At 34.7% G+C, this 12,893-nt stretch overlaps 1 protein-coding gene across 1 annotated transcript in view; it reads left to right on the top strand.

Moving 5' to 3' along the window:
- Positions 1-7,017: 7,017 nt before the first annotated feature.
- wnt10a (wingless-type MMTV integration site family, member 10a) overlaps positions 7,018-12,893 on the top strand; it is a 39,773-nt gene continuing 33,897 nt past the window's right edge. Inside the window, exon 1 of the mRNA XM_007235593.4 lies at positions 7,018-7,470. Coding sequence (XP_007235655.2) covers positions 7,409-7,470 — 62 coding nt within the window. The 5' untranslated portion in view covers positions 7,018-7,408. The remainder of the gene's footprint in view (positions 7,471-12,893) is intronic.

The following is a 12,893-nucleotide window of genomic DNA, read 5'->3' on the forward strand; positions in this document are numbered from 1 at the left end:
CAAAAAGTTACCTATTATACATTTTTATTATTATTTTTTTCCAAGTAAAATTTACATTATTTTCTCTATAAATTAGATAGATTTCACTTAAATCATGTGTTAAATTATGTATAAAACCTGCTGCTGCTGCTGCTGACCATATCTGAAAAGAGATCCATCCGCACCAACCAATCACACACAGTTCTCAAGATCATCCTCATCTGAGTACTAATCACTTCCACCTGTTAATCATTCTTCAGTCTTTGTTTAAACTATTTGTATTTGGTACAACAATATCTGAAAAGTTTAAAACAGCATGGCTTTCATTTGTTGACAGTCTGGGCCCTATATTACACTTTGCTTAAGACAAGCTGCAGTGCTCATTGCCATCTTACAGCTCTGAAAATGAATGAAATCCCGGATTTTACTATTTATAGGTTTATGTTTGAGTAATATGAACATCGATGTTTTATTCTGTAAACTACAGACAAAATTTCTCCCAAATTTCTCCCGAATAAATATATTCTCATTAAGAGCTTTTATTTGCAGAAAATGAGAAATGGTCAAAATTAATGCAAAAAAAAAAAAAAATTAATAAATTATATTTCGTTGACCTGAACCTCATTGAAAACCTCTGGAATATAATCAAGAGGAAGATGGATGATCACAAACCATCAAACCACCAAACTGAACTGCTTGAATTTTTGCACCAGGAGTAAAGCAGCATAAAGTTATCCAAAAGCAGTGTGTAAGACTGGTGGAGGAGAACATGATGCCAAGATGCATGAAAGCTTTAAATGAGTAAAAACCAGGGTTCTTCCACCAAATATTGATTTCTGAACTCCTCAAACTTTATGAATTTGAACTTGTTTTCTTTGCATTATTTGAGATCTGAAAGCTCTGCATCTTTTTCCTTATTTTGATTATATCTTAAAATTAATTCATGTAATAAATGCTCTAAATCATACATTTTTTATTTGGAATTTGGGAGAAATGTTGTAACTAGTTTATAAATCAAAACACAAATGTTCATATGACTCATGTACTGAATATGCAAATCATGAGGGTTATGACTACTGGAAGAGATCAATGGATTAAAGATGAGATTTTTATATCAGTGATTAAAATCAATTTTTGAGAGACATAAAATCAGCCTCCTAGATTAGTGTGGGTGAGGCTTTAGAAAAAGTTAAAACAACAAAGACTAAAAGTACTGTATCTGTATCTTCCTCACAGTGTTATCTTGTCTGTTCTGCTCCATCACAGAACCGGAGGAGCGTAATGAATCATCCTCCACACAAAAAATGACTAATCAAAATGGTATTACTGCATTATTAAATATATCCAACAGACTAATTTTTTGCTTTGGAAGCAAACAATCACCTTCAATTACCGAGCCCTGAAAAATGCCCTGCGTGGGCTGGAGTCTGGTTCTCAACACGTTTTCGCTTTTACACGGAACCGCCGAGGTTTAACACCTTAGCCTGGAGGTAGAAAAGGCCTGAATGTCACCTTTTGAATGTTGGTTTTGCTTTATTGACTTTCTGATCGTTTTACAGAACCTCCTTTTGAACAGGCTTAGCTTCGCTTCCGCTCGTCCGTAAAAGTTCAAGCAATCAAAGAACTTTCAGAGCCTTTGAAACGTATGAGCCATCACTGCACTGAAAAACGTCTGTAAATCTGTTGGAGTTACATAAAAAGAAAAAATGCACATAATAAAGTTATGTATAATAATAATAATAATAATAATAATAATAATAATAATAATAATAATAATAATAAAGTTTTGTAGGAATTCATTTGGAACTCATGCCAAACAGAAAAAAATAAAAATGGCCGACAATATCCTTTTAAACCCTTTTTTAAGCCCTGCTGCAAAGGATTATTGTCTTTGTAGTTTAACAATATTAATATGTATTATTACTGAACACTTTTTTTTTGGGTTGTTCAACCGCCAAGACTTTTAGTACTGATTAGAAAGATTAACTGAATTGAGATTTTTTTTATTATTTTTACTGGTACAAAAAAGAATTTCACTTAAAGGCCTCTAAATAAGGTACAGCAAAATTGACACACTTTGTATTCATTTTGTGTGAATTTTCAGTCCTGTCACTGTTTGTCTGCCTGCCACTGATTCTAATGCTCCTTAAACAAACTCCATTTCCCATGATACACCTGCACTTCACTCTCCGGACATGCTGGATCATCATGTGACTCACTGGCGTTCCCGTTCACCTTCCTACTGATTGCACACACCTGGACTCTGTTGTATGAATTGCTTACTTTTGCTCCTACTCCTTTGAAACAACACTTGAGAACAAAAAATTGAGAAAAAAAGTCAAAATTGACATCATTTTGCACCAAAATCTAGAAATGGCCCATTATTATATAAATTATGGCACCTGTTTTTTTTTTATTGTGGGTAAATAACTTTGTTTTAAGCATTTGATGCGATGGTGACAGAAAGAGGACCTGAGAAACGTATTGATGGTTATAGAAAGAGATTGATTTTTAGTTATTTTCTATGAAAGAGGAGGGGCAAACATACATTGTTATTTTTTAATTATGCTAAAGTTAGTTGTAGCTTAGTTTTACCTGTTTTTTTTGTATTACGTTTATTAATATTTTTATATCATTTTATTCTAATTTTAGTTTTATTTTGAGCTATTTTTTAAATATTTTATTTACCATTATTTTAAAATGATTAAGTGTAGTTATTATTTTCTTTGTCATGACAATCCCTGTATTTGTAAATTCTTGTCTACACTGAAAATGAGGGTTCAAACTACAAATCAATTCATCGATTGATTGTTGTTCAGACATTTCTTTTTAAGTTCTGCATGAAATTATATAAATTTTGTATGTTTTTTTTTCTGTTTCTTGTCTTGTTTTAATACACAAAAGAAAATAAACATGTGTTATTGTAATCATTTATTTGGAGAAACACTTAATTTTACTAAAATAAAAGCACGGACTGTATGTCTCAGCATATTTTCTGTATGTATAAAACCAATAGCCAATTAAAACCATTTGTGTATGTTGTTGAAGCCTGGGAATGTGGGAATAGAAGAAGCTTCAGCTGCTTTCCCAGCACCCAACACATTCTGGTGAAGCCGTCAAAACCATAAGTCCTTAGATCCTTCAGTAAAAACAGAGCATCACTTAGCATCAGCATGTGTTAGCTTCTTAACCACAGATTTCATTGGCTGTAATCCAGTGCAGATGGAAACCGTATTTCTGACCCCCCTAAACGCCGGTTCTGAAGGTTTGCGACGTTGAGTAAGTCATGTTTTAAGAGGAAAAACGTCTGATGAGACGTTTCTGACTCGTAATAAATTAGTTGTAAACAGCGAGGCTCGGTCTGGAGCTTAATCGAAGACAAAGATGTTGTAGCGTGATCTCATGGCTCCTTTTTCACAGTGTCACTGTGGGTCATTATGACCGAAAAAAGCTTTTAAACCACACTGATGCTCAAACCACACACAGTGTTAGCAGTTCGGTCCAGTTATTTATTTTTTATGTGGCCTTTTTTGCAACAGGCATTGTCTTAAATAGCTAAATAGGCTTTCCAGAAATGCAGTTGTTGCTCACAGATTGGTATCACCCAATGAGACGTGAGTCATTATCAGAATATTCTGCGTGTTTTGGACCTAAAAACTTTAAAATGTGGAGACAATATGAGAAACATCAAGTTAAAATTGGTCTATGTTCATTCTCAGGCTCTATTCTTGCCGTTTTCAGTCCCTTTTAAGAACAAGCCATTTAAGGGCTCTGTCGCTTTTATGCAAATCAGCTCTCACTGGCCACACCCCCTGTTTATGCTTATTGTGAAGTTAGTGTTAGCTTGTGCTAAATGGCAAAACACAAACAAGCTAGTTCATGCTCAAGCTGACTTGTCACAGAGAGTAGGTTAGGTACAGATCCCTCCCTCAGAAGAAGTCTCAACCAGCAGACCAAAATGGAATAATTTCCTCAACTGATCTAGTGGGTTTGGCTCTAGTGGTGGTTGATGGGTGAGGTGTGGTGCCATGGTGGTTCAATGCAGATTTCCTTATTGTGATGTCATAATAAGGGAGGAGCATACTGTAAAAAAAAGGCTCATAGAAACAATGATTCCTGACACCAAACTTTTTTAGCTGTTTTTTTTTAGTTTTTGTTTATATGTTTTTAGGGGCAGTCAAGACCCAAGTTGAAATACAGAAGCATGCAAAAAGTGAGTTTTGCTACTAAGCGTTTACCTACCACAAGTTAGTGTTTCGCTTTTGCTAAATGGAAAAACATGAACAAGCTAATCTATACTCAAGCCTACTTGTCACAGAGAGTAGGGTAGGTACAGATCCCTCCCTCAGAAGAAGTCTCAACCAGCAGACCAAAATAGAAACATTTCTTCAACTGATCTACTCACAAAAAGTTAGGGTTTTTTTTTACATGAAATGTCCACATTAAGAGCATGAAAAGAAAGCAAGACTCAAAATGAGTCTCATTAGTAGGAACCAACTAGGAAAATCAACTCTCTAAAGGACGAATCATGATAAAGAACCACTAAGAAGAACCAATACTCTAAAAGTATTAAGAGAAACCACTGAGAGGAAGCAAAATGCCAAAAAGAAGAAGAAGAACTTCCTGAGGAGCATCAAGAAGAACCTCTGAGACAAACAAATACCCCAAAGGTCAAAAAGAGCCAAGACTTAAAATCAAAATTAAAAAATTAACCAGTAAAATGGGATGGAACCACTGAAAGAACCAGGATATCAAAAAGTATAAGTAGTATGACTTCAAATGAGAAGCTCTCAAAAAGCATGAAGAGGAACCATTGAACCACAAGAACCAAGAACCAAAAAGAGAAACAAAACCATGAGCTATAAACAAATGAGAGGAACTAAAGTTTACATTAGGACAGGTCAGGTCATCCCAATCAGTTTATGGGCGTGTATCCAGGAGCCCAAACCACTAGGGGGCTCCTGTGAGCAATTATGAGAAGATCTGAAGAGCTCCATGACTCACAGCTGGAACTCATCCAGCAGCACAGTGGAACAAGTTCAACTAATTTCAACCTGTAATTACGTTACAGTCAACTCCCAACAGCCTCCACATCATTCCTGAGTCCTCCTCATCTCCTCCACCAATTCACCAATCACTGCTCACCAAATCTTCACAATTTGCTGGTCTTTATGCAGCCTGTGCAAGTCAATAAAGTCAATGAAGTTCCTTCTGAATAAAGTGGAAGAGAAGATTAATAAAGGTATTAATAATGAAATAGTTGGATCTCAAAATGTTTATGTTAATTTAAACAGAATCTAAATATGAATAACTAAACGTGTTATGTTACACATCCTAAAGTTGTTGTTTCAGGTATGGTACACGTTCAAGAGTTATGGTACAAGTCATGGTACATGTTCTGGAGTAACAGCACATGTTCTGGAGTTGTTGTAATAGTTATGGTACAAGTTCTAGAGTTATGATACAAATAGTTATGGTATATGTTCTGGACTTACGAGAAAAAGTTATGATAGAAGTCATGGCACAGGTTCTGGAAATATGGTACGTATTCTAGAGTTATGGTACAGTTATAGTATATGTTCTAGAGTTATGGTGCAAGTAATGTTATATGTTCTAGAGTTATGGTACAAGTAATGTTATATGTTCTAGAGTTATGGTACAAGTTACGGTATATGTCCTAGAGTTATGGTACAAGTTATGGTATATGTTCTATAGTTATGGTACAAGTTATGGTATATGTTCTATAGTTATGGTAAAAGTGATGGTATATGTTGTAGAGTTATGGTACAAGTTATGGTATATGTTCTAGAGTTATGGTACAAGTTATGGTATATGTTCTAGAGTTATGGTACAAGTTATGGTATATGTTGTAGAGTTATGGAACAAGTTATGGTATATGTCCTAGAGTTATGGTACAAGTTATGGTATATGTTGTAGAGTTATGGAACAAGTTATGGTATATGTCCTAGAGTTATGGTACAAGTTATGGTATATGTTCTAGAGTTATGGTACAAGTTATGGTATATGTTCTAGAGTTATGGTACAAGTTATGGTATATGTCCTAGAGTTATGGAACAAGTTATGGTATATGTCCTAGAGTTATGGTACAAGTTATAGTATATGTTCTAGAGTTATGGTACAAGAAATGGTATATGTTCTAGAGTTATGGTACAAGTTATGGTATATGTTCTAGAGTTATGGTACAAGTTATGGTATATGTTCTAGAGTTATGGAACAAGTTATGGTATATGTCCTAGAGTTATGGAACACGTTATGTTATATGTTCTAGAGTTATGATACAAGTTATGAAAGATGTTGTGGAGTTATAGTTTAAGTACTAGTACACATTCTAGAGTACTGGTACAAGTTATGGTACATGTTCTGGAGTTATGACACATGTTCTAAATGTATGGTATAAGTTATGGTACATGTTCTAGAGCTATGGTACAAGTTATGGAACATGTTTTGGAGTTGTTATTACAGTTATGGTATACGTTCTATAGTTATGAGGCATGTTGTGACACAAGTTATGGTACATGTTCGAAAGTTATGGTACATGGTCTAGAGTTATGATACAAGTTAAGGTATGTTCTGGAGTTATCATAATAGTTATGGTACAAGTTATGGTATCTGTTCTAGAGTTATGGTTAAGTTCTGGAGTTATTATAAAAGTTATGGTACGTGTTCTAAAGTTATGGTACAAGTTCTAGAGTTATTATACAAGTTATTATACAGGTTCTGGAGTTATAATACACGTTATGGTACATGTTCTAGAGTTATGATACAAGTTCTGTAGTTATAAGAAATTATACTGATAGAAGTACAGTTATGCACATTTTAATTCAAGTTTGGAAGTTATGGTACAAGTTTGGCCACAAGTTCTAAAGTTTTACTCCAGAGCGGAGTGTGTGAGTGTGCGCGCAAGCTTTTACCTGCGCGGGCTCGGCGCGTGCTTGGTGTGTGTGTGTGTGTATGACGCAGGGGTGGGCCGGCGGAGCGGAGTGTGTGTTCAGTGTTGATGGATCCACACAACAGAAGCGCTCGAGACTCTCCACGGGGACGTACAGCAGCTCCGCGCGCCGCACGCACACGCACACATACGCAAACACGCGCGCATACACAAAACGCACGCGCGCGTACGGACGCACGCGCACAGGTATAGCTGGGCAGCCGGAGGGAACACCTGAGCTCCACGGATGAGTCTCTCGCGCGCTCCCCGGACAGCTGAGCTCCAGCTCCAATCCAGACACAGCAGAGAGCGCGCGGGACGGTGTGTGTGAGAGAGTAAGCGCGCGGGACGGTGTGTGTGAGAGAGTGAGCGCGCGGGACAGTGAGTGTGAGAGAGTGAGCGCGCGGGACAGTGAGTGTGAGAGAGTGAGCGCGCGGGACAGTGTGTGTGAGTGAGTGTGTATTGGGAACACTGGTCAGGATGGCACCGCGCGCTCTGCGCCTCCTCGCGCTGTGGATGGTGGTCTCGAGTCTCGCGCTCAGGTAAAGGCTGTTTACTCTCTTTACACACCTGAACACACACACCTGCCTCAGCGCGAGCCCTACTGGTCTCACCAAGGTCCGGTACCACCACTAGCACTAGGAGCAGGAGTACTAATTAACCAATTATTAATAAGAGGCTAATTCTTATTTATTAGTACAGTAATTAACTCATTAATGCCTCAAATGGATCTTCATAGAATAAAGTACCATAAAAGTACGAAAATAGTCATAATAATCATAAATCCTAGAAAAAGTTGGTTCTTAAATGGTTCTGAAATGTTCTAAAAAGGACTGAATATCACAAGAGTGGAAGCATTTTGGCACTTTATAAAGTACTAAATACTAAAATGAAATTTAGAGGTTTATGTTTGAGTAAAATGAACATTCTTGTTTTATTCATTAAACTACGGACAACATTTAGAGCATTTATTTGCAGAAAATGAGAAATGGCTGAAATAACAAAAGACCACAGACCTCAAATAATGCAAAGAAATCAAGTTCATATTCATAAAGTTTTAAGAGTTCAGAAATCAATATTTGGTGGAATAACCCTGGTGGTTTTTAATCACAGTTTTTTTCATGCATCTTGGCATCATGTTTTCCTCCTCCACCAGTCTTACACACTGCTTTTGGATAACTTTATGCTGCTTTACTCCTGGTGCAAAAATTCAAGCAGTTCAGTTTGGTGGTTTGATGGTTTGTGATCATCCATCTTCCTCTTGATTATATTCCAGAAGTTTTCAATTTGGTAAAATCAAAGAAACTCATAAGTTTTAAATAGTTATGGTTAGATCTATAAAAGTATATAGACTCAAACCCTTAATAATACTAATAATAATAATAATAATAATATTGATAATAATAATAGCTAATAATACTAGTCAGATAATAATAAAGGGTTCATTAGAAGAGTACACAAGTTTACCCATATATATATATATATATATATATATATATATATATATATATATATATATATATATATATATATATATATATATATACATTTTTCATGCTGTATAGAATGACTAAATGAAAAGTTATGTACACAGGAAATTTGGCAGTGTTAAATCAACACTCTCAGTGTTAATTTAACACTAACACTGTTAGTAATATAACTTTAAAATGATATAGGTGTAAACCCTTTTGGTACTCCATTAAATAATTAAATTAATTGTCATTCATGGAACAATAAAATAAATAGTTCTCTATAGAGCTATAAAATGTTATAAAAAAAACACAGTTTTTGGTGCTCTGTGGAATTTTAATTGTTTTTTTTTTATGGCTAAACATCACAAGAGTAGAACCCTAATATGACTACAGAAATGTGAAAGTGAAAGGTTCTAGTTCGGTTCTCTATAGAATCACTTTCTATATAAATTAATTTCCATATGACTTAAATGCAGTAGAACCTTTTTGATGACCTTTAAAATAAAAGGGTATAAACTGTTCTAAATAACAGTAGAACCTGTTAGATACTCCATACTAAACTTACTAGAGGAAAATACTCTATAGAAATAATCAATGATATAGACTGTAACCATTTTATATACTCCATTAAATTATTATAGTAAATGTTGTTTAAATAACTTTGAAATGATATTAGACTAAAACTCTTTAATAATACTCCAAAGTAATATTAAATTAATTGTTACCTGTATAGCTTTAAAGTGATATAGACTCAAACCCATGGAACAATAAAATAAATAGTTCTCTATAGAACTATAAAATGTTATGAAAAATAACCATTTTTGATGATCTGTGGAATATTCTTTTTTTCTATACGGCAAAACATCACAAGAGTAGAACCCTTTTGGTATTCCAGACATTTACCAAGTAAAAGGTTCTAATTTGGTTCTTTATAGAATTATTTTCTAAATGAATTCATATCTATATGACTAAATACAACAACAATATAAACCATTTGTCGTCTTTTAAAATAAAATGTTTTAAATTGGACTGAAAACCACAACAGTAGAAACTGTTTGATGTTTCATAAAGTTACTAAAAGTAAAATTCTCTATAGACCTAATCAATGATATAGACTCTAACCATTTTGGTACTCCATTAAAATATTATATTAAATGTTAGTTATATACCTTTAAAATGATATTAGAATAAAGCTCTTTTGATAAAATAAGTTATAAAACTTTTAAAAAGACTGGAATTCTCCATGGAACAATAAAATACATAGTCCTCTACAGAACTATACAATTTTTATAGAAAATAACTGTTTTTTTGTGCTCTATAGAATTACTTTCTATATGAATTTATCTATATATGAATAAATGCTACAAAAGTAGAACCCTTTTGCCGTCCTTTAGAATAAAATGTTTAAAATTGGATTGAATATCAAAACAGTAGAACCTGTCCGATGCTCCATATGAAAGTTACTAAAAGGAACTCTATAGGAACTTCTATAGAAACAATCAATGATATTGATTGGAACCCTTTGTTTGTGGTGTTGTATAGAATTAAAATATTTCTATATAACAGAATGCCACAATATTGGAACCCTTTTATGTCTATATAAAATGATTAAAGGGATCATTCTCTATAGAGCTGTAAAATGCTGTAGAATGTATTCCTAATGGTATGTTATAGAATTTTTATATACAATGGTAGAGTATCTATAGAACTATACCATTTTAGAGATTGAAACCCATTTTGTGTAGAGTTGCATTTTTTCTATATGACTAAATTCTGCATCTGTGGAACCCTTTTGGTTCTCCAAGAAATGACTAAAATCACTTAAACCAGTTCAGAAGGTGATCTGAGACACACAAAATATATATACAAATCTGATCATTTAAACCACTTCATTTGGTACAATGTGTGTTTATACAAATCAGTCAAAAGTTTGGAAAAAACACCTCCTCATTCAGTTTTTTTGTTCTTTTTCTCTTTATTTGTAGAAAATCTGGATGATTTGAAAATAAATCTGGCATAAAATGATTGTGACAGTGTTTATAACACAGTTATAAACACATTTAAACCTGATCTTCTCTGATATAAAACATGTTTAGTGTCTCCTGCTGTAAAAACTGTAAAACGCTATTTTTCAGTAAGAAAGTTTTAGGCCGTGTTGGGAAACAGTGTGAGGTTGTCCTGCAGCTGCTGTAGGTGTGTGAGGAGGTGTGTGGATGGGGGGGGGTGATATTTAAACACACTGACGATGGTGAGGGTCTGTCGGTGAGGTATGAGCTGATAGTGATGATAGTGATCAGTGCAGGCTCGCTCTGATAACCGCAGTTTGCATTATAGACGTATAAGAACGTGAAGAACGTGGTGAAAAAACGTTTCAGAGATGTTTCAGAGCAACTGGCTCAGAGACAGATACTATAAAGACATTAACTGGCTTATATTTATACAAAAAACTGTAATTAACTCTATATAACATTATAACAGATACAAATTTGATTGCTCAACTTATTTCAGGAGGTGGTCTGAGACACACTTAAACAAATTCCAATCTGTTAAACCATTTCAGAAGGTGGTCTGAGGCACACTTAAAATAGATACTAATTGTGATCTCCTGAACCATATCAGAAGATGGTCTGAGGCACAAAACAACACACAAACCTGTTCACTTAAACTATTTCAGGTGGTGGTCTGAGACACACCTAACACAGATACAAATCTGATCCTTTAAACCACTTCAGAAGGTGGTCTGAAGCACACTCAAACCAAATACAAATTATGATCTCCTAAACCATTGAGATGCACTTAAAACAGATACAGATCTGATCATTAAAACCACTTCAGAATGTGGTCTGAAGCACACTCAAACCAAATACAAATTCTGATCTCTTAAACTACTTCAGGAGGTGGTCTGAGACACACTTAGCACAGATACTAATCTCATCCTGCAAACCACTTCAGGATTTGGTTTGAGATGCACTTAAAACAGATACAAATCTGATTCCTCAAACCACTTCAGGAGGTGGTCTTATGCATACCTAAAACAGATTCAAATTTTGATCTCATAAACCATTTGAGAAGGTGGTCTGAGACACACAATAAAACTAATTAATACAAACCTAAAACAGATCTCTTAAATCATTTTAGAAGATGGTCTGAGACGCACTTAAAACAGATCCAAATCTGATCACTAAAACTACTTCAGGAGGTAATCTGAGACACACTTAACACAGATACTAATCTCATCCTGCAAACCGCTTCAGGAGTTGGTCTGAGGCATTCTTAAAACAGATACAAATCTGATCCCTCAAACCACTTCAGACTGTAAACAGATAAAAAACATTATTTCCTGATTCCTCAAAACACTTCCGGAGGTGGTCTGAGACACACTTTAAACAGATCCAAATCTGATCTAATCAAATCATATCAGAAGATGCTCTGAGGCGAATTTAAAACAGATACGCATTTTGAACACTTAAACCATTTCAGAAGATGATTTAAGACACACTAATATAGACACAAATCTGATATATGGTTGGTCTAAGGCACACTTAAAACATTTCAGGAGGTGGTTTGATACAAACCTAAACCAGATCTCTTAAACCGTTTCAGAAAATGGTCTGAGACGCACTTAAAAAAATACTAATTTTGATCTCCTAAACCATTTCAGGAGATGATACACTTAGACCACTTTAGAAAATGATCACATTTAGACCACTTCAGAAATCTGATCCCTCAAACCACTTCAGAAGATGGTCTGAGACACACCTAAAACAGATCCAAATCTGATATTTAAAAGCACTTCAGTATATTTAAAACATACAAATTTTGATCTTTTGAACCATTTCAGAAGATGGTCTGAGGCGCACATTAGCAGATAAATATCTGATCACTGGAGAATGTGGTTAAAATGTTGCAGAGACGCTTCAGATTTGACTCCAGGGCACCTGAACTCACCTGAGCTCCCAGCACAGAGGACCTGTTTCAGGTGTGCTCGGTATGCATTTCCTCAACAGACTGAAACCTGTCACCTGCTTCTTAAAAAGGCTGCTAATTGGACGGAACGCAGTGTTCTGGGCTTTCCGAATAAAAGTTGATGAGTCACGGATTCATTATCAGTAACGAGCTGCAGCTTCTTCTTATCTTGTCTGATCTAGTAGCTCTATTGTAGTCTGCAGTGTTATCACATGATTTATTAAAATTAATCGAGCACTTATAAAAACAGTGATGTGTATTTACTCGTCTCACTGAGCAGAAATACGCTGATAATATACTGAAATAAACTGTGAATACTAACACACTCAGAATACAATCAAAAGGCATTATTCATGATTAAACAATATATGTTACATTATATTTTACAATAAGTATGTTTATTTATAATGCATATGTAATGTTATGTATTTAAAAAAAACACATTGCACTTACATATTGCTTTATTTGTTATTTGCATTTTACAACTGCGTGTTTACCTATAATGAACTATAAATAATATTAGAATA

This window comes from Astyanax mexicanus, chromosome 11 (genome assembly GCF_023375975.1).
Source record: "Astyanax mexicanus isolate ESR-SI-001 chromosome 11, AstMex3_surface, whole genome shotgun sequence".
NCBI classification, from domain to species: Eukaryota; Metazoa; Chordata; class Actinopteri; order Characiformes; family Acestrorhamphidae; genus Astyanax; species Astyanax mexicanus.